Raw genomic sequence first — 27,544 nt, 5'->3', positions numbered from 1 at the left:
ATTTGTGGACAATTTGGAAAATCTACCTTACCTAGTTAAATCAGTTTTTGTACGCCATGGGGAAAAAGAAAGGAAAGAAGTCGGGTGAGTTCGTAGTTTTGTCCTAATTTCTTTCCATAGATTCGACACTCGATCAGAGTTGCTTATTTCTTGTGTACTTGCATCTCAGTTAGCTAAATTGCATCATTTTATTGAATTGTTAGATTAAAATATGCTTCTTTAGTATCACGGTATTACAATTAACAAATTACCATAACTATGGCAAATTCATCCCGAATACGTATAAAAAACTTTTTAAAGTGCATTGTTGGCATTGTTGAATGCATAAAATTGCATCATCTTTTTTGTTCCTTGGCTGGATACACACGTATCATTTCACCAGTAACTTCGCATAATTTCGTGTATCCTCTCATTCTAGGCTTTGGCCTTGGACTTCTTTTTGTCTAAGATCCATCTTGCTAAAATTTATAGCGATTCATTTGCATAGATTGTCCACGAAATAACAATTCACTTTCGTTTAAAAGTGTGTGACTCACGATTTCATGTAAGGCTCAGAGATAATCAAAATAGAGCACAACCCTTGTCTACTTGGCTAGAGATCTGAAAAATTGTTGCAACTTTTTTCACTAATTGGAGTTTCTTCTTTTATGGGGCTCCGTTCAACCTTTTTGTCGAAGGATCGCATAATTCATAAATTCATGTAAGAATGGGCGAGAACTGCTCGAGGATCACTCAAAAATTTTTAAAACTATATTATTTGTCTGTTGAGTTTTCTAAACCATCCATTGCGATTTTAATGTTTTACATAGGGTCCACTGAAGGCCAGGAGGCAGCTCCGCAAGTAAGCCAGCAGCATCAGCAAACCCAACAAACCTCCCAGCAGCAACCAAAACCCCAGCAAACCTCCCAGCAGCAACCCAAACCCAAGGAATCCTCCCAGGAGCAACACAAACCACAACAGGGCTCCCAGCAAAGCTCCCAGCAGCAACCCAAACCTCAGCAGAGTTTCCAACAACCGCCTCAACAAGGACAGCAGTGGCCGAAACCTCAACAGCAAGGACAGCAGTGGCCGAGACCTCAACAGCAAGGTTTCCAGCAGCAAGGACAGCAATGGCAGCAACCACCTCCGCAATTGCCACAGCAATGGCAGCAACAACCCCCACAACAGCCACTGCAGCAGCCCCAACAGCAACAGTCCGAACAACAACAACCCCAAAAGCAACCACAACAGCAGCAGCCCCAACAACAACAAAAACAGCAGCAACCCCAACAACAACAAAAACAGCAGCAGCCCCAACAACAAAAAAAACTGCAGCAGCCCCAACAACAACAAAAACAGCAGCAGCCCCAACAACAAAAAAAACTGCAGCAGCCCCAACAACAACAAAAACAGCAGCAGCCCCAACAACAACAAAAACAGCAGCAACCACAAAAACAAAACACACAGTGGCCGAGACCTCAACAGCAAGGTTTCCAGCAGCAAGGACAGCAGTGGTCGAGACCTCAACAGCAAGGTTTCCAGCAGCAAGGACAGCAATGGCAGCAACCACCCCCACAACAGCCACTGCAGCAGCCCCAACAGCAACAGTCCCAACAGCAACAGTCCCAACAGCAACAACCCCAAAAGCAACCACAACAGCAGCAGCCCCAACAACAACAAAAACAGCAGCAGCCCCAACAACAACAAAAACAGCAGCAGCCCCAACAACAACAAAAACAGCAGCAGCCCCAACAACAACAAAAACAGCAGCAACCACAAAAACAAAACACACCTGGAGGTAATTCGGTTCACCGTGATGTGTCCGTAGCCTCCACATCATCATCGCATTCTGATGGCAGCCTTAAGGGAATCACAGAGAATATTGAAAACATTCGCGTGACAAAAGAAAAAGTCAGTCGCAAAGATCTGATGCCGGTGTTGTCTCGTCGTGGAGCGCATGGCACGCGCGGTAAACCGGTAACGGTGGAAGCAAACTTCTTCCGGCTGCTAGTCGACAAGCTAATTGGAACTGCGTATCACTATGACGTAGCGATTGACCCGGACCGCCCTAAGAAGTTCTTCCGGCCGGTGTTTGCGCAGTTTTGTAAGGAACATTATCCAGGCGTTCCGATTGCGTTTGATGGGCAGAAGAATGCGTACACATCAAAGCTGCTTACCGATAAGAAGGAAAAGCTAACTTATCAACCGAACGACGGTGGTAAAGCGAAAGAGTATACCGTACAGGTCAAGCAAGCAGCGCAGGTTGATTTGGGGACATTGAAAACGTAAGCTAAATCCTCTCGTAATAAGCGATAGAGAATCCTCTCATGATTTTATTTGTTCCTTTTGTAGTTACATGACCTCGAATGACACCAACTTGTCGAAGCCAATGGCCGCCATCCAGTGTTTGGATGTGGTACTTCGTTGTGCTTACGAAAACAATCCCAACTTTGTGCGGGTAAGTGTGTGGATTTTTGCACATTTTTACTGTCGGAAAAACAATGTACTTTATAAACTTTTTTGTTTAGTTCAAACGCAGCGTCTATATGGTACCGCACCCACAAAATCAAATAGACCTAGGCAAGGGTCATGAGCTGTGGTTCGGTTTGTTTCAGTCGGCCGTGCTTGGTTCGCGGCCATATCTAAACGTGGACGTGTCCCACAAAGCCTTTCCATCCGGAGGCGACCTGTTGAAGTTGGTCGCTAGCTTCAACCGCGGCAACTTGGACAACATTAACCAGTACCTGTTGATGGAGCTACAAAGTTACATAAAGGGTATGGATGTGATCTATAAGAGCCCGTCCGGTGTCGAAAAACGGATGCGTTGTAACGGGTTGAAGGATCCAGCAAATCAGCAAATGTTTAAACTTGACGACGGAACGCGACTCTCGGTTGCCGAATATTTTGCCAAGCGTTTGAACCGCCCGCTGCGCTTTCCACATTTAAACGTCCTGCACGTAGGTAGCAGCGTGCGATCCGTGTATGTACCAATGGAGTTCTGCTCGGTGCCTTTTGGACAGGCACTGAATAAACAACATCCCGAGGAGTGTACACGAGAGATCATTCGTCATGCAGCCACCAACACGCAGGTGCGCAAAGATAAAATCATGAAACTGTCCGGGCAGATTAACTACAATAATTGCCCGACTCTGAAGAACTTCGGCATCGCGGTCGGTAACGAGTTCGAGAAGGTGCCGGCCCGTATCATCGATGCACCTTCGCTTGAGTACGCCAACAACGACCAAATCAAACCGATGCGCGGTGTTTGGCGGGGTGAAAACAAAAGCTTCCTAATTCCCAGTCCGGCGGCGACAAATCAACCGATGCGATGGCGTATCCTGAACCTAGATCAGTACACAAACGAATCGACAGTGCAGACGTTCGGCAACATGCTGTTCCAGCAAGCAAAGCGGTGCAATGTGCAGATGGAACCGTTCAGCATGCAAAGTACGTACGTTATTGTGCGCAATGACAATCGCAATCGTATGCCTGATCTTGGAGTGCTGATGGAGAACATAAAGAAAGACAAACCAGCAATAACGATTGTCGTGCTGCCGAGTCGCGGGGATATGTATGCGAAGGTGAAACAAAAAGCTGAACTTGCCAGTGAGCGTATCGGGCTTTTAACGCAGTGCGTGAAGGGCATGACGGTGGCCAAAAAGGGCACCGATGGTAGCACCCTGAACAACATTATGCTAAAGGTACATGATTTGAATGGCGCCTCGAACTCGAAGCGCTGTCACTGTGTTCTTTTGAGATTAATGTGGTAATTTTGTTTCTAACTTTAGATAAATGCCAAAACAAACGGATCGAATCATCGCATTCCAGATGCCATGACACCGCCGTTGGCAAGAGGAAAAGTGATGTACATCGGGGCCGACGTTACACATCCGCTCAACGACGACACACCTAGCGTGGTTGGTGTAGCTGCCATGTACGATCTCAACGGGTTCCGGTACAATTGTTGCGTGCGTCTGCAAGGGGCACGGGATGAAATGATACGTGACTTGGAAAACGTTGTCTATCACCAGCTACGGCTGTACGAACAGCACAATAAGGTCCTACCAGAACGCGTGATGTACTACCGGGATGGCGTATCAGATGGGCAATTCGCGGAGATCCTCACGATCGAGCTGCAAGCCCTGCGGGCCGCCATTGCACGCGTAAAACCGAACTACAAGCCAGCGGTCACGTTCATCGTCGTGCAAAAGCGGCACCACACTCGCTTCTTCCCGACCCAAAGCTGCCCGACGGAAGGTAGAAACAACAATGTGCCGCCAGGTACGATCGTTGATCGTGAGATTACAACTCCCGATCGGTACGAGTTTTATCTAGTGAGCCATGCCGCCGTCCAGGGCGTCGCTAAACCGACCAAGTACGTCGTGTTGTTCGATGACTCGAATTGCAACCCAGACCAACTGCAAGCCTTGACGTATAACTTGTGCCACATGTTTGCGCGTTGCAACAGATCTGTGTCCTACCCGGCACCAACCTATTACGCGCACCTGGCAGCTTACCGCGGTCGGGTGTACATCAAGGAGTATGTATCCACTTATGCTCAGCAATCACGTTTGCTTTTTTTCGATTAACATTCGATAAATAATTAACTTTTTTCTGGTTTCTTTTCCAGCCGCCGGATTAATATGCAAAACTTGGAAAACGCGTACCGTGATATTCAAATTATTCCTGCCGTCAACGAGAACAACCCTATGTTCTTCGTTTAAGCAACTTTTATATTTCCCATATCGACATTTAATACAGTTAGTTACTCACATTTACATTTATATTATCACTTTTCAACTATAACCTTCGTTTAGCCAACAAGCTGTGACGTAGATCTTTTACGGGAAACTAATAAGGCGATGCATTATATTTTATTTGCCTTTTGTTTCCCACATCGATATTCAACACATTTAATCACTTATTTTACGGCTGTATATTTTCACATTTAGAGAATGGATTTTTACAAGCTAATAATTGTGTAAAGCTATACTAATGGATCATTGAATAAATAGATTTAAGCTTCGCCTCGGCGTTGATAAAAAAGATCAGCGGTTTGTCATAAATTCCGAAAATTTGGTCTTTCAATCAACAAAGTCATACGACAAGGATGTAAATCGTTGCATGCTTGTTAAAATGGAATATTTGAATATAGCTGAGGAATAGTAATGGTAGAATTTCGGCTTGAGAAATTGAATCTAACGTTTCATTGTGGTTAAGACGGTAGCTTGTATATATCGTGGGCAATCATCTGTCACTGTAAGCAGCATGCGAACTATAGCAACCGTGAAGAGTGAAATTGGCGCAAATTTTTGCATTCGATTGTTTCGTACAAACAAGTTACGAGTTTGATTCTTCTTGGGCTATCGGTAGAACAATTAAAAGTGGTAAACAGTGTTAAACAAAGCTAACTTGGTACTATGGAGGTCGAACGTAGCTGTGAAGCATGGACTCCTGAGTATTTTATGGAGAATGAATCGATGTGTTTGGAACGGTTGTCGGAGAACTCGGTATGGTCGTCGATCCCGCTGCTGAACTGTACTGAGCTTGCTCACCTGCCAGACGGTAGGCTGGTGCGATTTCGGGGCATGTTACAGGATATGCAAGATCCAGAGTGCTACCTCGAGCGGTACACTGTACGCTGCAAATCGAACCAAACGGTCTTGCGCCAACAGAACGGCAAATATCGGGACATACTTGTCTACAATGAAGCAAAGGAACTAGTGGACAGTGGTTGCAACGCAGACAACACGTTTGGGGAGCGCCGATCGATGTTTGTCGTCAGCATTCCAGGGCAGAACGAATGGGCGCTGGAGTACGAAAAGCAACAGAACGGTGTAGGGTCAACGATCGTTTCCACTGAACCCGCCAATGAAGAGCAGCGTGTAGTCTTGAAGCGTTCACACGAAGATGAGATGGAAGTGGAAGAAGCGACTTCAGCAACAATCGATGATTTAACGACGGCAGCAGCATCACCAGTGACCGCAAAGAATGAATTTAAGAGGATGGCCACCAGCGCACCCCAGGCGTCAACTACGGCGAATGGTGTGACTGTCCTTTCGGCCGATTATCTGCTCAATTCTCCCATCACCGAGCGTCCTGGTAAGGCGTGCTTAGTAAAGCTGTACAACAACTACGACGATTGGACGCTAAACACCGTCATAGAAGTGGTCGGTTTCTTGTCGGTTGATCCGGCCCTTGACGGAAGTGGCGATAGCACCGGTATGGATGAGTTTGTCGACGATGTTACCGAGCACCAAGCAACCCATCCGCCACCCTCGTTGATTCCACGGCTACACGCCCTTAGCATGCGCAAGCTATCGCACTGTAACCCGCTTTTGCTGGAAGCGGACGGACTGGAAGCCGAACAACAGGGCGTTACCGAGGCGACGTACAAGGACCTGCACAACCTGTTTACCCAATGTCTGTTCGGGGATCGCGTGGCGGCCGAATATCTTCTGTGTCACCTCGTGTCGTCGGTTTACATACGGGATGAGGTCGAATCGAGGGGTCAGTTCTCTCTTAATCTCAGCAACATTCCGACCGAGGTGTTGCCAAGATACACGCACTCGTTGTACGAGCTGCTGGAGCTACTTTTGCCGGCAAGTCACTACTTTGCGATGACGCTGGAGAACATGAACACGATGCAGTTTGTACCCAAGTAAGTTGGAAGCTTGACGTACATCGTGCAGACGGGTATTTAACTCGGGATATTAAGACATTAAACTGTTGAACTCGTAACGACTTACAGGAAAGATTATGTGACGAACAAACTGACGAGCGGGCTGCTGCAGCTAGCTCCCCACACTCACCTCGTGTTGGACGAAACACGGCTGCAGGCCGGGAAACTTGAATCAGCCGGCGTGGAAGCCGTTCAGCACGTTGCCCACCTTATCAAGAACCAACGGCTGAAGTACAACTTCCAGTTCTATCAGCTCGACTTCAACAGCGACGTACCGGTGCTGGTACTAAGCGAAGGAAGGAGCATGCTGCCGGTAGGATATGAGGGATTGTTTTTACTGATCAGGTGGGAATTATTAACGCTTAAACGATTGCTCCTTTCATCACAGAGTAATTGCAACCTGCCAATCATACCGGATCTGGATGCGATTCAGCTGATCGACGAGACGATTAAAGCAGGTCGGCACTACATCACACCGAAACTGGATGAAATGCGCCGTTTTCTGACGACCGCCAGGCTGCGAAAATTCGACATGAAAACACTCGATCCAACGCTCGTGCAGGACGATTTCGTGCGCATGCGTTCCGCAGACAATGCCGTCACGATGGATGATCTCCATGCGCTGTTTGTGCTGGCACGGCTCATCGGTGTAAGCCGCGGTCAGAAGGTCCTCTTACGCGAACACTGGGAGCGAGCGAAGGAACTCGAAAAAGAGCGCCACAATCGGTTGGAGATGTTTGTGAAGCGTAAAAGCGAAATCTAGAAGGGGCAGACCGTCATGACGACGGGACATAACTTATTTCTAACGTTTTTTTACCGTATCCATTCGTAACGCAACCACCAATTACAGACGACACACGCGCACGCTTCCTTTACCAAATTTTCGTCTTTTTTATTCGTAATGTTTAATGGGGAAACAAACTAACATAATATAAAATGGAAACAAAAATGCCGCTCGCACCTTACTACGTATGGTTGTGATTTTCCGTCCTTGTCTATTGCTTCTTGGGTGAAAAAGTGAAAAAAGGACATTTCCCCCCTCCCACACTATGCGTTAAATTTGTCGTTCGGTTCGCGAGGATGGCGGACTCATATGATCTAACTCCACTTGGTAATGATATTATCGTGAGTTTAATTCATTCATTGGATCTAGAGTAGCTTAAATACCGCCACCAGTTAAATTCGAACCTGGCAACCGAGCGTTTTGGTGTGGTTTTATTTCAATCTGGCTGATGCTGCCAAGAGGTAGCCAAATCCCACCTCATGGACCCATCGTAACATACCAATCCAACCAATCGATAACCCTGTCTTGCGCCATCGGAGCGATGTGAAAATGTTTGAATGAAAACGGCCACATTTGTATGAAACAGGATGTACACATTAGCGAAGCTGCCACGCTGACGGAACCAAAGTAAGAGGAAGTGGAGAGAAAGTTGCACCGAGTCTCATGAAGAACATCATCAGAACCTGGTAACAAGGGGGATAGCTAAAAGCTAAGGCTAGAGACGCTATGGATTACAATCAAGCGTTTACGGAAAAGAACGCCCTTGTTTGCAATCAAAAAACACACTTCGCACTCCGCATCCTGCATCTATCTTTCACTGAACCATCTGTTCTCCTGCGTACGGGTTTTGCTAGGCATCGTCTCAGCGATAGTTTTAGGTCCCAGAACAGGCGCAACTGGGTGTGTTACTTCGTAGTCGGAAACATTGTTTTACCTTAGACAAATGGTAGCCAAACTAAACCGTAACTCTAGCTCCTAGCAGTCGAGGAAATTGGCGGCCATTAGAAGCTCCAGGGCGATCTCCGGTGCGATGGGGAATTCCGGTATTTCAGTCGAGCTGTTGGTATATCGCACCTTGTAGGTAAAGTACATGCACACCTTCTCGAGAACGTGCGAGCTGGGTAGGGGAGGAGAAAAGAACGTGAAGGAAGGAGAGTGATTAAATGCGTTCACAGGGGATAGAGGCGTGAAAGCTAGCGCATTTAAGCAACCATCTGCGTATGAGCGCACCCATTAATAATCTCTACCGTAGCTCCGCGCGATGGCGCGGTGCAAAGGTTGCAGTAACATATGTGCGACCCAAGCAGCTTTATCAGTTAGCGCGTTTAGTAAATCCCGGTGAGCAATCGACGCACGTAGGAGCATTTAATTATATAATTCCTGTGCGCCTTTGGCACGCCTGCTTTTATAACATCGGCGAAGGCACTTGATTCGTTGGATACTTACGGTATTTCTCTAAAGTTCACTTCGTTGGCTTCATTCTCAGCGAACTGGCCCGGTCCGGACAGCATAGCCTTGATCGTGCCGGAGGTTAGGGCATGCTCTCGCTTTACGATGAACTCGTGTCCGTCGGATGAGATGAGCTTAACGTACATGGCGTCCGGCCCTTCACAGCCGCCATAGATTCGTTCCGTTCCGGTGCGCTCCTCCATTGTTTACGGTACTGTTGTTCTAGTGCGTGCAGGAAGCAGGCGCGACGTGTTCTGTCTGGGGTGAAAGATACGCCAAGGTTAGTGCAATGATTCATACCTTCACCGCCACAGACACCGTGGTAACTGAAGAGCGTTTGTGCGGGGACTATTTTGTGCACTTCTAGCACAATAAACATTCGGAGGCGATTGTTGGCAGAGACCTCCACTTGTCGGCGGAGGATATACGTACGATCGCCGAATGATGACTTTACAATTTCGAGTGCAAGGTTGTTTTCTCGACGCGCGCTAACGTACTAAAGTATTACAACAGCAGGCAACGAAACAATTTCGTAGTTTGACAATGCTCCACAATATAGCCTACCTGCTGGCGATGCTGGATTGGAGGTAGAATTAGAATTCTACAATATCAACACCACTTTTCAGAATCTGGCAATAAGTACCTCGCTTTTGCACGCACGAAAGGTCGCCGGGTAAGGGCTATGTGAAGGGGGACGAGAGTAAGAACGGCCACTGTCAGTGTTGTTTTGGTTTGACGTAAATAAAATGACATTTTCGTGCCACTGTATCTGATTGAAAAGTCATTATTTTCATTCCATTTTACCATGTTGGGAGATAATTTAAAGCTTTGTTTCAACTAACAATAATGGAACTTTAATTAGAGGGGTGATAAAACAAGCAGTTGGTTAAATTTTGGTGAGTTCAAACGCGTTTTTAAATTGTATGAATTACTTACTCGCAATGTTCTCTATTTCGAAACACCCTGTTTTTGCGGTAAACGTCAAAATAACAAGCTGATTGTGACGAAGCAATAAACAAAATGTTCAGCTAAATGTTTTTCATCACCCGATCGACGAAAAACAACTAGAAACTTAAATTGATGGAACAATGGCGAACAGCACTGCGGAACCAAGTATAAGCAAATATTTTGCCAACGATCCTCCCAGCTGTTTCGACAGTTTGACTGCCGGGGAAGGTAGGGTGTTAACAATAACAGACCGGTACCATTTCTAAGGTTTACAAAGTGGTGCATTCCGTATCGATTACTTCCATTGCAGGTGTTCGGTCGCAAACAGCCAGTGGATCGGTATCGGATGCGTACCTATCGTACGACTATTTGGCGAACAACTCGCCGCAACCAAACATTCCCGATAGCGTGCGCGACCTGTGGGAACCGCCAAAGACGATCCCCGGTGTTCCACCCACTAAATTAACAATGCCCGGGGTGAGTGTTGCCACAGATCTTACTGATCCAGTGCAAGACGCCGTTGGTTTGCTGGTCGATTCGAATGAGGCGCAACAACGCAAACTTCTTCTCCCGGACAACGTGACCCAGGACGAGCGAGGCCTGCGTGAACTGATCGAACGTGGTTGTTTCCGATCCGCTGTGAATCTAACCGCCCGGCTGCTGACGATCAAACAGCAAGGTTTCGGTCACGCCGGGCATCCAGTAAAGCACAGCCCGCATTCCCTGCAGCTTTGGTTCACGCGCCTGGCATTGCTCGTGAAGCTGGGCCAATACGAAATTGCCCGAGTGGAAGCAGAACCGTTCGAGTCACTGGCGAATCCTGACGTGTTTTACGAGTTTTATCACCCCGACATGCATAGCGATCGGAAGGGATCGATGGCTCCATTCTCATTCCGGTTGCTGCTCGCTGAACTGCCCGTCTATCTCGGGGCTCCCCGACTAGCCCTTGACCGACTGACCGAGCTGCTGGCCGTCGTAAATCAAATACAATCCTACTTCGGCCGGGCGTCCGTTCCGCACGCAAAGGAAGCCCATGCTTTTTGGTCTGCTCGGGAAACACGAATTTTGCATTCCGTCGTAAACTGCGCGCTAGCAGTAAAAGATTTTAACCTTGTCGAACAGTTGCTGGATCGACTCGTCATCGCTGCACCGACTACAGATAAACGTCACCTCTTGTCCGCATGGGGTCGGATCCGGCTGCAGTGTGGCGATATGTTCGGGGCAGAAAAGAAATTTTCAGAAGCCCGTCGTCTCAAAGAAGCGTAGGCATCGGTTTAGCTCCCTGCAAAGTACATTAGTGATCCTTAAATAATTTTTTTTTCTTAGCAGTAATACCTCGGAGGTCGCTGATCTTATTGACCGTGGTCTTCTAGCTGTAGCGCAGAACGACTTTCAGAGTGCATTTGATCTGTTCCAAAAAGCGTCAAATGACGCCCCTGCCAATACGATGCTGTACAACAACATGGGCGTGTGCCTGTTGTACTCTGGTAAGCTGAAGGAAGCCATCAAGCTATACGAGGGAGCAATTCAGCGGAACGCTAAGCCGTGTTTGAATGAATCCCTGCTGGTGAATCTTTCGACGTTGTACGAGCTGGAATCGAACAACGCAAAGGAGAAGAAAATCAACCTATTAAAGCTGGTTAACCGACATCGCGCCGATCTTACCGTGGGTTTGGACGTTTGTCTCAAACTTCAGACAACCGTTTAGAAAGCATAAAGGGTAACATTACGCTCCTAATTAAGTAGATTCAAAGTGAGCGAATAAAGACACTATTTTCGTTGTTCATCCGATAAAAAAACTGCTTTTTGCAATCTTGTTTTGGCTCTCCCATGCAATTCCTATTCTGTGACGTTCTCGTCATATAGAACGGCAACATGCATCACATCACATATCTAAGCTTAGTATTTAAACTGCAGTCAATTCAAACCGCCTCGAGGTTCTACAACCATATGTATAAAATTGCAGAAAATCTTATAAAGATATGCCAAATAAACAGCTCTGTGAGTTGTAAAGCTGCCTATACTTGCCAGGCTCTGACGGGTTCGTCAGAAGATATAACTCATTTGAATGGTACCAACCAAGTTCTTGTTAAATGGGCATCCACATGTTCAGAGAATACTGCATTTTTGCAAACAAGTTTAACAGATGAATTCAAACGGAGTTGTAGAGCTGCCTATACTTGCCAGACTATGATGGGTTCGTTAGAAGATATAACTCATTTGAATGGTACCAGCCAAGTTCATGTTAAATGGGCATCCACATGTTCAGAGAATACCGTATTTTTACAAACAAGTTTAACAGGTGAATTCAAACGGAGTTGTAGAGCTGCCTATACTTGCCAGACTATGATGGGTTCGTTAGAAGATATAACTCATTTGAATGGTACCAGCCAAGTTCATGTTAAATGGGCATCCACATGTTCAGAGAATACCGTATTTTTACAAACAAGTTTAACAGGTGAATTCAAACGGTCATTTCAAAAGCTGTGCCACACGAATAAATCATAGAACACTAAAACTCTGTATGGAATAATACCACTTTATCCATTGCGCTCGAGAAACTATATGAATTAGAGTAGAATTATCAATTGAATCACGATTTTTCGAAGATTTTGATTATAATATACGCTCAATTTAAAAAAATACAACCAATATATGTGAGCCGAACTGTCAAACTACAATGTCCAGCCGTTAGACTGCGAAGTTCCAGTGTGGCTCACTCTCGCTGAACGTCGCTTTGCTGGAGGCAGACGCACAAAAAATTGTCTTATTTAATTTAACAACTCCGAGCGATAACCATGGCGGCCGCGGATGTTGCAGTGATGAAGGTAAATTTCCGCTTTTGCACGGAATTTCGGAGTGGAATTTTGCGTTTTCGTATCGGGCTTCCTGAGAGCATGATTGTGTACATAAAACGGTGCATAAAGTTCTTCGCGAAGGGCGCGTCTAAATCTTTGCGGCATCAAAATGTGTATGTGCGTTGGTGGCAACAAACAGCCCTCTGAATCATCGATAGCATCGTATGTACAGCGCGGTATGCGCTTCGATACAGAATTATTTCGTGAGAATATGTGAAGAAAGTGCGTGTGTGTGAACAGGAAGTGGTGCATCAGGCACGTCCAAACTGATTGCATGCTCAATGACCGTGTTACTCCGGGTACAATTCTTGCTCTTAAAACAGGATGTTTATAGTTAACCTCGGGAAGGAAAACAAAACAACGGATACCTCATTGTGTACATGCTAGTGCGTGGCTTGTGCGTGAAGTGCACATTTCTGCTGTAGCGAAAGCATGCGTTGTAGTTGGCCATGATCTAATCTGGAACATCGCGGTAACGCGGTTCTTGCGTAGATGAACGACACGCGCCTATCGTTTGGCGACAAAAAAACACAGATGCGCTAGAGAACGCGCCGATCCGGCATGCATGTCCTCCATGAAAACGATTCATTCCACACACCCATACCAGCGTATACGCATGCACTGGATGCAAACAGAGCAGAACGTGCAACGGGCGAGAGAATGTGCAGCTGACGTATGAAAGCGGTTGCTTTGTTTATGCGACGCCGGCATTGGAACGAGAACGCGCACAAGCAGTTGGAAGGGAACCAGATTCCCATCTGGAAGAGCAACCGACCGTCTATCGGCTATCATCACACTTCCTTTTCTCTCTCTGTCTCTCTCTCTCCCTCCCAACCCCCACGCACTTTTCCACGAGCGTTTCTTACTGCTGCTGGTGCATAGCTTTGTTCTTCCATCACATACCGCAACTGAAAATTGAAGGAAATGCGTAGGGAAATTGTAACATGGCAGGAAAAACTCGCCACGGCCTCCGCTGGTGGCACGGCGGCATAATGGATGTTACGGCACACCCGCAAACGAGGAGTAGCGGTTTGCGGTTGGTTATACGCCGGCTGAATAAATTCGGCACACACTTTCTAATTCCGAGTGGGGTGGGGAGCGAGGCCGTTACGATGTGGCCGCCGCGGCTGCGAAAGCATAAAAAAGATAAATAATCAACGACCCGCTACGCTGCTCCCGAGCCACGATCGATCAATCGAATGCTGTGCAGGTTGTTGGCGAGATCGAGCATAACTGAACTGAGTTGGTGGGAGAGACTTTTCTCTGCCGTATCCCGGAAGGGCATGGGTCGAAATTGGGAGCCACCAAATCGTCCGAAGACGGTTGCCTCAAAGGTTGGCTGGCATATTCATTTTCCCTGCCAGATTTACTGTCTTTCGTGGATATTTTTCTCCCACTTTCAATGTGAGGCTAATGCCGTACCTAATTGCAGTTTATTGATGTTTCACATCAAACGTAGGAAAATAGAAACGAATGAGGTTTTTTATACCGCGAAAGTTTCTCTACTGCAAACGAAACATGTTGAAGATCCAATACTTAAAGTTGACGAAAATCTTTTAACTGCGTTTGAAAAGTAGATGCTCGCAAGGATATTTTATCCAGGTCGCAAAGTCCTTTTGGTCGTTGGGATGGGCGAAGGAAACGTGTTCAGTCCACATTGGTTTTAAAGAAGACAATCAATTTTCTGTTCCAAATTGAATGTCTTTGTCGATGCCCATGTCCTAAAAAACTTATCTAAGATTGTCGAATCGAATCGACCTCTAATCGAATGCCTAGAATGGAAAATCATGTTCCTGGTTGTTATGGCAGGTGGCCTATTTTCCTTCTAGTACACTTTCTCCGGGTCCAAACTACGAGGGAGAAAGTATTCCAGAAGCTTACCGTAAGCAAATTTGTATGCAAAGAAAGCCCAAACGTTTACTTCGTTTGGAACTATGGAAAAGAGAAAGCATGATTGCTGTTTTAGAAAAGAATCCCCATGCATGTAGGGATAGTGGCCAAATGCAGAACGTTTTCCTTGCCGGAGTATGGAGTGTAGAGATTCGATTGCAGTTTAATAAACCGCCACTGATGGTTACAAGCAATTTGAACCTCATTCGGCAGTATTTCGAAATTGTACCACAGGTTTAAGCGGTTGAACTATTTCGCTGTAAACGTTAAAGCGCCCGACGAAATCCACTTGCTTCCTTATCGGTTTATTACACCTTCCACGGTCGCAGCTGAGGCCGTGCGTGGGTGGTGAAATATTACACCCCTGTCCAAAGCCACCTGATCGGCGATCGCTTGGAGGGTCTTCATTTCGTGGAAAACCAGAAAAAAAAATCGTTTCAATTTAGCCCCCGAACGCAACGAATCACGTACCAACACGATCCCCCGTTTCTTCCAAGCGCGATCGATGAGTTTATGCAGCCCACGACCCGGTTGCCTAGTGGGTTAAAACGCCACCCCCCAATTGTTGGCTTCCAGCTGAAGCATATTAATTTTGATTTGTGTTTGTCACCGCTCTCTGGGAAGCCTCCTCCCCGCCTGCTGTGTATGGTGCAAACTGGGTGGCGAGGTCAATCAAATATTTATATGTTTTTTTTCTCTTTTGTATTGTTGCCTTTTGCTTCCCTCCCGCGATGAATGCGCTTTTATTGGCGCGTTCGAAACCACTGGAGCGTTAAGAAGGTAGCCTTCACGCACGTTGTGGCTGTAATTGATACACGAATTGAATCGGATTGGAGGGAAGCACGTGTAATCTTCGTAACAGAAGCGACAGCAAGCGGCGTGATCGAGAAGATGCGAACGATGAACATAATGCATTGTTGCACTAGGGGGGATGGTGGGTTTCCGTTATTCGATTGCAAAATAGTCCCCTTTCGATTGCGGTTGAGCTCCGACAGGTTGTTGAGTAATGGAAAATGATTGGTGGGTTAAATTTTAGATCATACCGCTTGCTCATTGATTGCCAAACAATGTGTGAAAACTAAGGACAATAAAGTTCCAAAAGGTGTACCATAAATTCAGTACTGTAAATGAGTAGACAATTTTGTATAATATCAACGGATCCTGATTTTTGTTTTTCCGTTTGTTCCGCAGAATGATCTTTCGCGCTCGTTGAAGCTATCCGGACACGTCGGATTCGACAGCTTGCCGGATCAGCTGGTCAGCAAGAGCGTCCAGAATGGGTTCGTGTTCAACATCATGTGCATCGGAGAGACCGGTCTGGGCAAGTCGACACTTATGGACTCGCTGTTCAACACGAACTTTGAATCGCAGCCCAGTCCTCACACGATGCCGAGCGTCAAGCTGAAGGCGCACACGTACGAACTGCAGGAGAGCATGGTCCGGCTGAAGGTAAGCTTCTCTACCACACACGTTACCGACGATAGAAGAGCACAGTGTGTTAATACTTGCTCACTTTCTTCCGAACAGCTTACCCTTTGCGACACGGTAGGATACGGCGATCAGATCAATAAGGACGACTCGTTCAAAGCGGTAGTCGACTATATTGATCAGCAGTTCGAGGCGTACCTGCAAGAGGAGCTCAAGATCAAGCGCTCGCTGTCGTCGTACCACGACAGCCGCACGCACATCTGCCTGTACTTTATCTGCCCGACCGGGCACGGTCTGAAGTCGCTGGATCTGGTGTGCATGAAGATGCTCGACTCGAAGGTGAACATCATCCCGATTATCGCCAAAGCGGACACCATCTCCAAGACGGAGCTGTCCAAGTTTAAGGCCAAGATCAACGAGGAACTGCGCGCGAACGGTGTGCAGATCTACCAGTTCCCGACCGACGACGAGTCAGTGTCGGAGATCAACACCACGATGAACTCGCACATTCCTTTTGCCGTGGTTGGCAGCACGGATTTTGTGCGTGTCGGTAACAAAACGGTGCGTGCCCGTCAGTACCCGTGGGGCACGGTGCAGGTGGAGAACGAGGCGCACTGCGATTTCGTGAAGCTGCGGGAGATGCTGATCCGCACCAATATGGAGGACATGCGGGAGAAGACGCATACGCGCCACTACGAACTGTACCGGCAGAAGCGCCTCGAGGAGATGGGCTTCACGGATGTGGACAGTGACAACAAGCCGGTTTCGTTCCAGCAGACGTTCGAGGCAAAGCGCAGCAACCATCTGGCCGAGCTGCAGGCTAAGGAGGACGAGGTGCGCCAGATGTTTGTCGTGCGCGTCAAGGAGAAGGAATCCGAGCTGAAGGAGAGCGAAAAAGAGGTAGGATGAAACGACGAAGTTGCGCTGGGTTGTTGCAAAGGATATGCCCGTGGTTTAACGAATTCCTTTTTTCACTCTCCAGCTCCATAGCAAATTCGATAAGCTGAAGAAAGATCATGCCGAAGACAAGCGCAAACTGGAAGAGTCCCGTAAGAAGCTGGAGGAGCAGTTTGTCGAGTTCAACCGGCGCAAATCGCAAATGGCCGTCTCGCACCATACGCTCACGCTTGGCAAGAGCAAAAAGAAATGAAACGCCTAAATGCGGCCATCGATCGTTCTTACAAAGTTCACCAATTTGTGTTTCGTTGCAGATGCTCGTTTGCGCGTTTGCGTTTCTTTTTCTCTCTCTTCATTTCTCTCCATCAGCTCGATATTCACTGTCGGGATTTTTGTTTTGGCTTCCGAGAGAGACGAAGCGCGTAAAACAATAATTAAAAAATATATGTATCATTTTTAACACAGCTCTCATCCTCGAATCTATCTATCCAAGGGGTACTGTTTCTCCTCGAAGAATTTTTTACAGTATGATTAGGGGTGTTAGTATATAGCGGTCTAGTTACTAATCTTTTCCGGACGGATGTCATGACGAGCAATTCAGTAGGATATGTTTTTGATAAGCCGGTACCCCGGTACCAAAATTACGATACAAATGAATTAACTCCCCTACCAGAAATTCCTGATAGCGTAGGAAAAGAGAAGATAGGTTCAAGTATGGATGAACATCGTGAAGCCAAAATTACAACAACAAAAAAATGAACGAAACATTTTTAAGCAACTGTTCGCCTTCACTCTGGCACAGAAAACGGGATGGTAGCACCGACACTAGATAGAACGTATTACCAACCAACCAAAAACAAACCACTTATTCAAAATCGTTGAAGCGAATTCGAGTGATTTTAGGAGCGTGGACGAATGTTTTCCCCCACCCCGCGAAACCACAAGCCAGTCTCACGTGCAACGGCGGACACCGGAGCTGACGAAAATCGATATTGAATAGTGCATCGTAGAGTGACGATTTTCCCTTTTGTGTGTCGGTCGGTGAAACTGAGTCCATTTGTGGGTCACGAAACACGGAAAGGAAATTGAGCAAAAATCTTACAGAATTCCACGTCATCCAACTGCGCTAGGCTGCTTTCATGTATTTCACGGCGGGCAGATAAATTTAAAAGTATTACAATCACAAAAGATGGGGCGATGGCTTACTGACAAACCCGTGGAAATGCAGCTGAAGTTTTAATTCGCAATCTGTTTGGTAATTTTAAGCAAAACTTCGAACGCATAAAATACATACGACAGGAGAAAAGTCACACAAAGATTTTATTTACCGTTTGCTTACGAAGGTTACGAGGCAATGTCCTTCGAGGTATTGCGCGTGCAAATATATATTTAATGTATCTATACCGCCTAAAATAACAGTCTTATTACGATAGAGAAGGATACCCGGTTTGTTTGTCTCAGACGTTCGGAAGCTGGAAGGAAAGAAACTGTCCCACTGTGAATCACGGATGTTCTGGTCGACGCATTCGGTCGATTAGTTCCGCAACATTGTATTACATTGTAACCTCGAGCGTGCTTGTTTAGGCACGCATCGATCTAAAAATACTTTCATTTCAATTAAGGGTGGAATCAGCAGTTGCCGCAAGGTGTTACTTGTTTTAAGCAATGAGACAAAATCGTCCTAACTTAATAGGATAGACTATAACAATTGGACAACATCCAAGGAGCGACACAGTTGAATACCTCATACCAACAATTTATTGTGTGTTTCCATTTTTACTTTCATCCCTACGAGTAACGAACGGTTCAACCTTCACGGAATCCACACGCATGTCGTCAGACCATTGACAATCGCTAAAATTACAGCATTTTTACAAATCGATCGATCAGGACGCGTCAAAAATCGTGTGCTTGCGGTGAAACGTGAAGTTAAGAGAACTGTTTCAATTTCCGAGATTAATGTGCACTGCAGAGGTCGACGTTGATCTTAGCGTGTTCCAAAGTGCAATGTATCGCTTTGTTATAGGAGAAAGTTTAGCAAAGGTAAGCTCAAACATTTTGCGTGCCACATGATTTTTTTCATTATAAAACGCCGGCCAACGAAATTAGACGAGCTTTCAAAGTCCATAGGACCCGTCGCACGGTTACGCTTCGTGCGTTTCGTCGAAATAGACCAACTGAGCGGAAGTCGTTCTGTTGGTCCATAAATTACGATGAGCGTGTACCTACAATGTGCCATTTTGTGCGTTTCCGTTCGCTACATTGTGCATCGGCGATTCTCCGCTTGTTCACCTTGGTGAAGTCTCCGCTTCAATTTGGTGATATCAAGAACATTAGCCTCGAAATATCAGTTACAGTTGGTGTCCGTTTACGAGATTCAAGAAATCTACGCTTGGCGTGCGTTTCGTCCTAGATCAGGGAAGCGCCTTAGAACCTTCAAGCGATTGGGTTTTGCTACCGGTATTGTTTCGTCGTCTGTTTGTCAAGCAAAACGACAATTCCATTCACTTCAATTCGATTCAGTTCCACTCGCCATCCGGATACTGTTGCTGGCCTGGGTCTCGGGACATTCTGTCACAGCCATCATCACCGATCGAAGTATTCACGTCCCGGGTGCCGATCTGGGTGTGCGTTGTGTGTAAGTTGGGCAAATTGAATTGAATTGGAAATAAAATATGCAAAACCGAACCCTTCGAGCGTCGTTCCGTACGAGGGCAGCAAGTCGTAATGAGGCGCCCAGCTGCAGGCCTGACCCGTGTACGCCCAGCCGAGCTTTTGTCCGGTCTCAAGTCCCAGGATCCGCACTGGCCACTTCCGGCGAAATTTCGAAATACACAAATTCTTCATGCCTATGAACCGAACTTCTCCGGGTGTTTCGGAGAATGCATGCAAATCCAATCATAGGACGTGTTCGGAGCACCACGCTGCGTTGGCTTCTCTCGGATGGGGTGGGTGGGTCGATTTGGAGATTTGCAGTCGAAAAGGTAAAATATTTATCAATCAATTTCAATCGATTCGGAACGGGTGTTGGGAAAGGCTTGGTATGGTGCGGTGGGTACCAGAAGCAGAAGATGCTGCAAATTTAATTTTTCTCGCAGAGTAAACTTAATTTGCAACAAGATGGAAATTGTTTTCGTCGATAAACAGAGCTAAATACTGCATACGTGCAGCATGCCATTGAAAATCGTTTTCAAATATGCTAGCATTCGTACCGATGCGAAACGGGTCAGTTCTTGAGCGAAATTTGAAAGCAATGGTTAGACATTCTTCAGTGAAGCACGTTTTTATAAACGTTCGCATATAGTAATATACTTTTATTGGTCGAGGTTCTTGTGCAAATCGCAATCAATATATCATTTGCTCTCGACGCTGTGTTTGTGGGAATGTTTTGATACAGTTCAGGAAGTTCGGGCCCATTTACTCGTTCACAAGCCAAATATCAGACGTGCAATCCCCTCCGGGGTACCTAGAGAAGACGGTTTGATAAGGAAAAAAAGAGATTTTAATGCTCGCTTCCAATGCAATTCGCGCCTTTGCTTACCGCATTTCGTGGGGCAATCCTGGCCCGTACGGTTCACCGCCAAAGTCCACGAGGAAGTCCTTGTTCAGCTTCATGCCGCCGTGCTCGACGTCGACATCGAGCTGCACGATTGTACCGCCGGCCTCAACCATCTCCGGATAGAACTGCTTGTCCCAGGGCGAGAACAAACTCGACGACACGTACAACCGTCGACCATCGAGTGAAAGTTGAAGCATCTGGGGGCCCCCGAGAAGGCGGCGGTTCTTCACGAACACCGGTTTCGGTGGTTCGGTCAGTTCCGGATCATCAACGACGCGGATGCGAGAATCGCTCTGGATCGCACCGCCCAGGAATACCTGTCCGGTAAGGCGTGGATTAGCTCGATCCGTGATGTCGTACTGGCGAACGTCTCCATGGCGCCAGTTGCTGAAGTACAGGTAGCGATCATCGAGCGAAATCAGGATGTCCGTCATCATGCCGCCCATTTCGGTTTCCCCACCATCCTTCGCTTCTCCGATGACCCGTTTGATCGGCACGTCGATCACCTTTTCCGCAGTGTACTCGTTCGATCCTGGCTTCTGGTAGAAGCGGTACACGTTCGCGTAGAAGGCGCATCCCACATAGCCCTGGTTCTCCTTCGGGTTATGCAGAAAACGGATCTCGAGCGGCGTCAATCCTTCGTTGCCGAGATCGAGAGTTTGAAACAGGACACGCTCCTGCCAGCGGTAGAAGTTCAACCGGCAGCCGTACTGCGTGCGATCATCGCAATCGGTCGGATGATAGCCGCGCCGAAACAGCTTCGGGGCGCCCCATTCCGATGCCACCATCACGTCGAAGTGAGGCTGGTACCAGTAGTCGTACCCACACAGTGCTTTCTTTTCGCCTCGCGTCCACGTACCTACCAGCTGGAAATCCTTATCGAACTCGACAAAATCGCCCTTCGCGTTGCCCTCGGCGTCGCCCATCACCGATATCATGATGTTACCGTTCGGTAAACAGTGCGTCGAATGTGGGGCAGTGCAGTTGGCCCCCTTCAGCACATCGCCCTCGATCACCTTGGCCATCTTCGGGGCTCGCGGATCGCTCCCGGTGTCAACCACGAAGATGCGATCCGAGTTCAAACAAGGCAGCACCAGCCGATCTCTCGTGGGCACTTGCTTTCCGCTGTCCACGAAGTGACAGCTCGAGCAGGTGTTCCACCCGCTGTGATGCAGCTCATTCCTTTTGCTGTTGGTGAACGTACGGTGAATAACCTGGCACGGGACGTCTTTTAATTAGTAGTAGTTCGTGTCTTCCCCTTAAAAAAACTCAAATCGGAGCATACTCACCTGACAGTACGTTGGACTTGCGGGATCCACATCCACCGTGGCCAAATAATCACCATGCTCCTCCTCTAGATTCGGTTGAACGCACACGACGTACAGTAGCTTCTCGACGGGTCCATTGCGAACAGCATCCAAGGGCGTTGCGTAACCCGGACCACATTTGCATTCTACGGAACATAAAATCCAAAAAAGGTATTAGCCTGCGTCATGAATTTCCCGCTGTTGTAACCCATAAACCGACGGGAGCTACTTACTCTCAGCCATGTCGTTCGCTCAAGAATGTCCCGCGATAAGTGGCCTCCCGATGGTGATAAATGAACCAGACAAGCCAATCACAGCATATGTTGGTCTGCGTCGCGTCTCTGGTTGATTTTGTTTGTTTGTTTTGCTTACAGTGGCCTACACGGGATAGAAGATTGAGATTAGAGAATGAAGAAGAAACACCAGGAATACTGCATTTATAAAACCTCTCAACGTTATATTCTTCAACAACATGCGTATATTTTGGATAACATTACCGTGAAAAGAAGCCCGTTCAAATAACTATGCGCTTGACTTTCCGTGCGACTCACTGTGCATCTCGGGCACGCAAATAAAGCCGCTTGTCATGGCGCGACGCGCCCCAAAACATCAGCTGCACGATAACGGTAAAGCTGCATCTACATGGGTGCATGGTAACACAGTGCGTCTACATAATCGTAGCAATAAGCAGCATGGCATTCTATGTTCGATTCGGAAATGCTTATTTTATGAAATGCATAAGAAATGCTCAATACGAAATTATGTTGCTGACAAAAATAAGCTAACATATTAGGCATTAGTAATTAGCATTTACTGCAGTAGCCGTTTGAATTTCAGCATCAATACCGCTGCCGCTAGCTTGGTAAGGTAACAAACCATTTTCAAAAGTACCCGGTGAAAAAAATGTTTTGAAAACAAAACCCACCCAAGGGGTTAAGGCACCCGAGGTTAATGAATTTCCACACCAACCGGCGCAAGATGGACGATCTATCCAAAACTTCTTGGCGTGATTAATAATGGCCGACAAGTGTGATCCATTCATTTAGACGATCGAATCAGGTAGCCACCGATCATCGCTCTCCCTATGATCGGGTGGTGGGACACGGCCAATCGTAAATCATGTTCAAAATGCAAATGATTTGTTGTTTTTTTCACGGCGTGCGCTCGGCGCTGTGCTTTACTAATCCAACCGGCGCCATATTAACACCGCACACTGTCTGGCATGATTCTAGTCGCGATCGGGCGGGAAACTATTTTTAACCGAATATCGAACGCGTGCGTTTCGTTGTCGTATTAGGAAGAGCATACAAGCGAAATGAAAAAAGACAGGCTGCAAGATGAAAAACAAAATTAAGAAAATGGTACTAATACCAGCGTCATTGCCCTGCGTGACACCGTCGGTATGTGGCACGTGGCGCAGCAGCACGCATCTGCACCGAGTGCCGGCTTTCCTTCCCACAGAGTACCCTTTTTTTCTTCTTTGTTCGTTCAGCCTTCAAAGAGCAGACATCCTCAGTCACACGGAAGCTACCCAGCGATGTCTGGCAGAAATCGAAACTTTCCGCACCGAAAATATCCGCAATCACCACCGTTTGTGGGCCAACTACGCCGCCGTGTGCCAGGTCCATTGGTGCATGATGTATTTCGATGCTGCGGCGCAGATCGAGGAAAATCAGGATGTGTGCTCTCTTTGCTTCTAACAACCCCCGTTCACGCGGAACGAGCTTTTCCGTTGGGGTAGGGCCAGCACGCCCGTCACGTTCGTTGCACCTGTTTTCTGGCAAAGGCAGCAACCGACGTAAATATGGCGATTACATTACCGAAAACAATCAAGACACAGGAGACCCGACGACACTAGGAAGAGTGCGTTTAAATCGCGCAATCACGAGGCACTGGCAGATACATAACTCATCTTAGGGAGCCTTTAGATGAAGAAAGGGCAATGCTTTTAGGTGCCCGTTGAATGCGATGACCAACGGAGATCTTTGTTCTGAAAATAACCAGTGCTATATATGGGCCACAAAAGGGCCCTCGGGAAAGAAGATTACCAAGGAAGAGGAAGATCCCCTTCTAACGGGCAACATTTTCGTATAGATCGCATAGAAGTGGTCAAAGCGGTCAACAAATCTTATCCGTAGGTTTTTTATATGCTTTCATTTCTACCTTAAGCATATAAATAATCAAATTTGACTAAATTATGCGGCCATTTACAGCACCGTGTGTGGCTGGAGGATCGCTGGCGGTGTTTATAGACCATCCCAGAAAGCCGTCGTTGACCGAGCGTTCATGCCGGTGTTGTCTAAATAAACTAAAACCGCAGCTGATGCGTGGCCAGGCCCCATTTAGTGACACGATCCCGACTGCCGGCGCTTGCGCAAAGGTCGCCCTTTGGACACGATCTTCGCGTTCATCGCATTTTGGTGGGCTGGCAGCAATCGGAAGTGTTCATGAATGCCGTTTCTAATGCTCCCCGAACACGCGGCATGGTTCAGTTGATCTACGTCGGTCGTCGTGGCTTAACCCGGGCGTCTTTTGGTGGGATTTGTTCCTGAGATCGTGTGTGGAAAACGTTCCCTAAAGATGCAGAGTAGCTTGTGAACGCGCGAGTTTTGGAAAAGAGGGGATACAAATCTTAAAAGTGCTGACCAGGTGAAAAGTTGTCGCTTTTGTCTGGCCATTGTGGAAAGAGACGGGTTTTGTGTGTTTTGCTCGGTGCCACGGTAGCCGGTGTTTCTGCTATGCTGGCGAGTGAAATGAGGTGAAGATAAAAATACCAATTCCTGGTGCTGACACTCGGCGAAGAGAGTTGAAGCGAAATACGCCCCACACCACGTGGGTGAAGTCGAGAATAACACAAACGTTTGTACGGTAGTGGTGATTGTTATTTCACTGGTGGAAAGTTAGGCCAACGCTATGCTGGAAGAAGAGGATTCCGATCGGATTGAGAAGATCTGTCCCGTTTGTCTAAAGGAGGCGAGCAAACGATGCTCACGGTGTGCCCTGGTGTACTACTGCTGCGTCGAGCACCAGCAGCAGCATTGGAAAACGCACAAAATCACATGCCATCCGTTTAAAGTACGTTAGGGAAACGTCAGGGTGTTTTGTTACTATTTCATTCTGTGTGGAATTTAATGCATTTGGAGTATGTGCTATAAATGAATCACGATCATATATCAGTGAATAGTAAATGAAAAATCAGCACAGAAACGTGCCTATGTTATTTAAATTTCATTCGTCGGCAACATTTGATTTTTATAAGAAAGCGTAGAAAAAGTTATTATTCAAATGTGTGTAATACTTTCCTTTCCTTTCGCCGATTGTAATAGATTTGCTCGGACGAACAGTATGGGCGGTTTCTGGTGGCAACGCGGGACATCAAAGCAGGCGAGATTATTCTCAAGGAGTCGCCGTTGGTGCATGGACCAGCCCAGATCACTGGGCCCGTCTGCGTCGGGTGTCTGCAGGTGAGTGATCGTAGCGCAGTGTTTACATGGTATGTTGTTTTGCGTTTATTACGGTCGAAAAAAAAAAGAGATTCCATAAGACATACCGTTTTGCCAAATTTAGCCTTAATTTGTTTGATGTTGTGTTATCGAGTGGGTTTATCTCTCACGTAAGAAGTGATATTGATTTCATTAAAGTCGGCAAATGTAGGAAGTTTAAATGTATGTGGAATTACTTGATGAGACATTCACTCATGCATTTATATATTTTTTCACAGGGCTTAGAGGAGAAAAAGTTTCTGGAATGTGATAAATGCGGATGGCCTATATGCAAACGATCATGTCAGGATCATCCGTCACATCAAGCGGAGTGCAAATTTACCATCGCACGGGGCAGTAAGGCAAGTGAAACGGCCTTCTAGAGATTTCCATAGGCTAACTGTTCTCTAAATGCCTTACAGGTTTCGATCCAGCACTTCTATATGCCTCATCCAACGTACCAGTGTCTAATGCCGCTGCGTTGTCTCCTGCTGGCCGAATCGGATCCTGCCCGATGGGATGCTCTATTGCGTCTGGAATCACACGAGGATGAGCGGCGAGGCTCCGAGCAATGGCGAAATGATCGTGAAGGGGTAGCCAAGCTTATTCCACGGTAAGCGAATAATACCACTCGTATGGAAGGATGTTTGATGTGTTACTGACTCGGACGGCTATTTGTAGATTTTTCAAGTGTGAAAATCGCTGGGACGAGGACGAGATCCTGCGCGTGGTGGGCATAGTGCAGGTGAATGGACATGAGGTTCCTCTGACGGAACCGTCCTCAGTTGCGATCTACAATATGGCGTCGATGCTGGAACACTCCTGTCGACCGAACCTATCGAAAAGCTTCACGAACCGGGGTGAGATCATGATCTGGGCTCCGAACGCGATTCGACGCGGTGAACGGCTCAGCATCTGCTACACGGACGTGATGTGGTCGACAGGAAACCGGCTCGAACACCTGCAGCAGACGAAGATGTTCCGGTGCGAGTGTGAGCGTTGTCGAGACCCGACCGAGTACGAGACGTTCTTCAGTGCGATGCGGTGCTCAGGCTTCCAGACAGATGGCAGGTGTAAAGGATATCTGCTACCGGTGGACGTGGCCGGATGGGACGGTGATTGGAAGTGTAAGCGCTGTGAGAAAGAGGTGACAGGTACGGCCGTTGGGAAGGTGCTGGAGCGTGCCCGTATGGATTTGGAGGCGATGCAGAAACACCGAGAGGATCACTGCAACCGATACGTGAAGCATTACTCGAAGTGGCTCGCACCCAACCACCAGTATTTGGTGGATGTGAAGATCTCGCTGTCGCAGGTGATCGGTGGAAATAATCCCGAGGCGATCAAGAAGATCCCGTACGACAAACTGATGGGGAAGATCAAGGTCTGTCAGGATTTGGTTGCGCTGTTCGAGAAGATCTGTCCAGGTATGCCAGGTTTCTCTTCTGTGTCGAGCAATTTTTCACCGACATTTTTTCTTCCAGCTGAAGCACGTGCTTTTGGAGCCACTCGATTTGAGTTACACGCGGCTCTGGCTGAGCTGGGTCGTCGTTCGACGGAGTCCAATAACCCATCGGCAGCGGCTGTCCAACTCGATGACTCGCTGTTTAACGCAACCGAATGCATTCGAATGCTGCTGCACGAACCGTCCGTGCTGATGGAGAGCAAGATTTGCGCCCAAGCACGGTTGAATGCCCAGACCCTGAAGTCACTGCTGGGAATTAAAGACTAGATGGAAACAGATAAATGCTGCCCTCTGTGCGAGAGTGTGAGCTCGCTTAGGATATTTACCGTACTCTACTTAAGCCAAACCACCGCAAGTGATTCCTAGGCCGAAAGGTGTAAAATTGTGTGCAAAAATAAACTACTGGTATTCTAAACCGTACAATACTTCGAAGTAGCTAATGTTGATTTGATGGCACGCTTGATCTGGAATTTCATAACGTTTTCACGTCTATTTCGTCCAGATTTCGTTCTGTTTAAGATATGTTATTATTGGTTCAGATATCAGTAATCCTTTCAGTAACCATGACATATCTAACTAAGATTTAGAACGTTATTCAGAAACCATTTTCATGCGAACATTATTCTGAACGAACAGATGGTGAACTAATGCCTGGTATCAAAGGAAAATTCGGTCTTATGCTTTCCAGTTAACGAAGTATGTCATTTCATCGCCTGGAATTGCGCTTCATCGGAATCGATTAATTAAGCGTGAGAACGGATGGGATGAGTTTTTTTTCTTTCGCTTCTTTTGCCTTCAGGACTATCAAGAGGCTCAGA

General features: G+C 47.0%; 7 protein-coding genes across 7 annotated transcripts; 5 read left to right on the top strand and 2 right to left on the bottom strand.

Annotated features, from left to right (window-relative positions):
* Positions 1-56: 56 nt before the first annotated feature.
* Positions 57-4,974, top strand: LOC128730139 (protein argonaute-2). Its single transcript, XM_053823172.1, has 7 exons — positions 57-84; positions 810-1,411; positions 1,607-2,265; positions 2,333-2,438; positions 2,509-3,681; positions 3,769-4,520; positions 4,611-4,974. Exons 1-7 carry the CDS (start codon positions 57-59, stop codon positions 4,702-4,704), a joined length of 3,414 nt encoding a protein of 1,137 aa, XP_053679147.1. The 3' UTR covers positions 4,705-4,974.
* A 426-nt stretch (positions 4,975-5,400) lies between these two features.
* Positions 5,401-7,425, top strand: LOC128730138 (mini-chromosome maintenance complex-binding protein). The gene is made up of 3 exons (XM_053823171.1): positions 5,401-6,641; positions 6,732-6,975; positions 7,051-7,425. Exons 1-3 carry the CDS (start codon positions 5,401-5,403, stop codon positions 7,423-7,425), a joined length of 1,860 nt encoding a protein of 619 aa, XP_053679146.1.
* Positions 7,426-7,535: 110 nt separating this feature from the next.
* On the bottom strand, positions 7,536-9,566 carry LOC128731759 (elongin-C). The gene is made up of 3 exons (XM_053824898.1): positions 9,460-9,566; positions 8,893-9,153; positions 7,536-8,563 (listed from the first exon to the last, which is right to left on the bottom strand). The coding sequence occupies exons 2-3, from the start codon at positions 9,096-9,098 to the stop codon at positions 8,422-8,424; spliced, it is 348 nt and encodes a 115-aa protein (XP_053680873.1). The 5' UTR covers positions 9,099-9,153; positions 9,460-9,566; the 3' UTR covers positions 7,536-8,421.
* A 417-nt stretch (positions 9,567-9,983) lies between these two features.
* LOC128732231 (trafficking protein particle complex subunit 12) lies at positions 9,984-11,609 on the top strand. The gene is made up of 3 exons (XM_053825403.1): positions 9,984-10,071; positions 10,154-11,105; positions 11,173-11,609. Exons 1-3 carry the CDS (start codon positions 9,984-9,986, stop codon positions 11,549-11,551), a joined length of 1,419 nt encoding a protein of 472 aa, XP_053681378.1. The 3' UTR covers positions 11,552-11,609.
* A 991-nt stretch (positions 11,610-12,600) lies between these two features.
* LOC128730429 (septin-2) lies at positions 12,601-18,347 on the top strand. Its single transcript, XM_053823476.1, has 4 exons — positions 12,601-12,671; positions 15,783-16,040; positions 16,119-16,919; positions 17,002-18,347. The coding sequence occupies exons 1-4, from the start codon at positions 12,642-12,644 to the stop codon at positions 17,167-17,169; spliced, it is 1,257 nt and encodes a 418-aa protein (XP_053679451.1). The 5' UTR covers positions 12,601-12,641; the 3' UTR covers positions 17,170-18,347.
* A 1,851-nt stretch (positions 18,348-20,198) lies between these two features.
* LOC128730137 (methanethiol oxidase) lies at positions 20,199-22,025 on the bottom strand. The gene is made up of 4 exons (XM_053823170.1): positions 22,016-22,025; positions 21,765-21,937; positions 20,458-21,689; positions 20,199-20,382 (listed from the first exon to the last, which is right to left on the bottom strand). Exons 1-4 carry the CDS (start codon positions 22,023-22,025, stop codon positions 20,334-20,336), a joined length of 1,464 nt encoding a protein of 487 aa, XP_053679145.1. The 3' UTR covers positions 20,199-20,333.
* Positions 22,026-24,695: 2,670 nt separating this feature from the next.
* On the top strand, positions 24,696-26,993 carry LOC128732290 (SET domain-containing protein SmydA-8-like). The gene is made up of 6 exons (XM_053825477.1): positions 24,696-24,857; positions 25,109-25,246; positions 25,504-25,626; positions 25,687-25,877; positions 25,946-26,688; positions 26,746-26,993. The coding sequence occupies exons 1-6, from the start codon at positions 24,696-24,698 to the stop codon at positions 26,991-26,993; spliced, it is 1,605 nt and encodes a 534-aa protein (XP_053681452.1).
* The last annotated feature ends 551 nt before the right edge of the window (positions 26,994-27,544 follow it).

The sequence above is a fragment of the Anopheles nili genome, chromosome 2, assembly GCF_943737925.1.
Source record: "Anopheles nili chromosome 2, idAnoNiliSN_F5_01, whole genome shotgun sequence".
Classification (NCBI taxonomy): Eukaryota; Metazoa; Arthropoda; class Insecta; order Diptera; family Culicidae; genus Anopheles; species Anopheles nili.
The sequence above is the reverse complement of the archived record's forward strand: the minus strand, read 5'-3'. Positions and strand labels throughout refer to the sequence as shown.

Bases quoted from the DNA above. Each gene is read 5' to 3' on its own strand.
- LOC128730137 (XM_053823170.1), bottom strand. The intron at 21,690-21,764 runs GTGAGTATGCTC...GTCCCGTGCCAG, and splicing joins CAAGTCCAACGTACTGTCAG to GTTATTCACCGTACGTTCAC. The intron at 20,383-20,457 runs GTAAGCAAAGGC...CGTCTTCTCTAG, and splicing joins GGATTGCCCCACGAAATGCG to GTACCCCGGAGGGGATTGCA.
- LOC128730139 (XM_053823172.1), top strand. From the start codon at position 57: ATGGGGAAAAAGAAAGGAAAGAAGTCGG. The intron at 1,412-1,606 runs CAAAAACAGCAG...CAGCAACAGTCC, and splicing joins AGCAGCAGCCCCAACAACAA to CAACAGCAACAACCCCAAAA. The intron at 3,682-3,768 runs GTACATGATTTG...TTCTAACTTTAG, and splicing joins TGAACAACATTATGCTAAAG to ATAAATGCCAAAACAAACGG.
- LOC128731759 (XM_053824898.1), bottom strand. From the start codon at position 9,098: ATGGAGGAGCGCACCGGAACGGAACGAATCTATGGCGGCTGTGAAGGG. The intron at 8,564-8,892 runs GTAAGTATCCAA...TCCCCTACCCAG, and splicing joins GTGAACTTTAGAGAAATACC to CTCGCACGTTCTCGAGAAGG.
- LOC128732231 (XM_053825403.1), top strand. From the start codon at position 9,984: ATGGCGAACAGCACTGCGGAACCAAGTATAAGCAAATATTTTGCCAAC. The intron at 10,072-10,153 runs GTAGGGTGTTAA...CTTCCATTGCAG, and splicing joins CAGTTTGACTGCCGGGGAAG to GTGTTCGGTCGCAAACAGCC. The intron at 11,106-11,172 runs GTAGGCATCGGT...TTTTCTTAGCAG, and splicing joins GCCCGTCGTCTCAAAGAAGC to TAATACCTCGGAGGTCGCTG.
- LOC128730138 (XM_053823171.1), top strand. From the start codon at position 5,401: ATGGAGGTCGAACGTAGCTGTGAAGCATGGACTCCTGAGTATTTTATG. The intron at 6,642-6,731 runs GTAAGTTGGAAG...AACGACTTACAG, and splicing joins ACGATGCAGTTTGTACCCAA to GAAAGATTATGTGACGAACA. The intron at 6,976-7,050 runs GTAGGATATGAG...CTTTCATCACAG, and splicing joins AAGGAAGGAGCATGCTGCCG to AGTAATTGCAACCTGCCAAT.
- LOC128730429 (XM_053823476.1), top strand. From the start codon at position 12,642: ATGGCGGCCGCGGATGTTGCAGTGATGAAG. The intron at 12,672-15,782 runs GTAAATTTCCGC...TTTGTTCCGCAG, and splicing joins CGGATGTTGCAGTGATGAAG to AATGATCTTTCGCGCTCGTT. The intron at 16,920-17,001 runs GTAGGATGAAAC...TTCACTCTCCAG, and splicing joins TGAAGGAGAGCGAAAAAGAG to CTCCATAGCAAATTCGATAA.
- LOC128732290 (XM_053825477.1), top strand. From the start codon at position 24,696: ATGCTGGAAGAAGAGGATTCCGATCGGATTGAGAAGATCTGTCCCGTT. The intron at 24,858-25,108 runs GTACGTTAGGGA...CGATTGTAATAG, and splicing joins TCACATGCCATCCGTTTAAA to ATTTGCTCGGACGAACAGTA. The intron at 25,627-25,686 runs GCAAGTGAAACG...AATGCCTTACAG, and splicing joins CCATCGCACGGGGCAGTAAG to GTTTCGATCCAGCACTTCTA.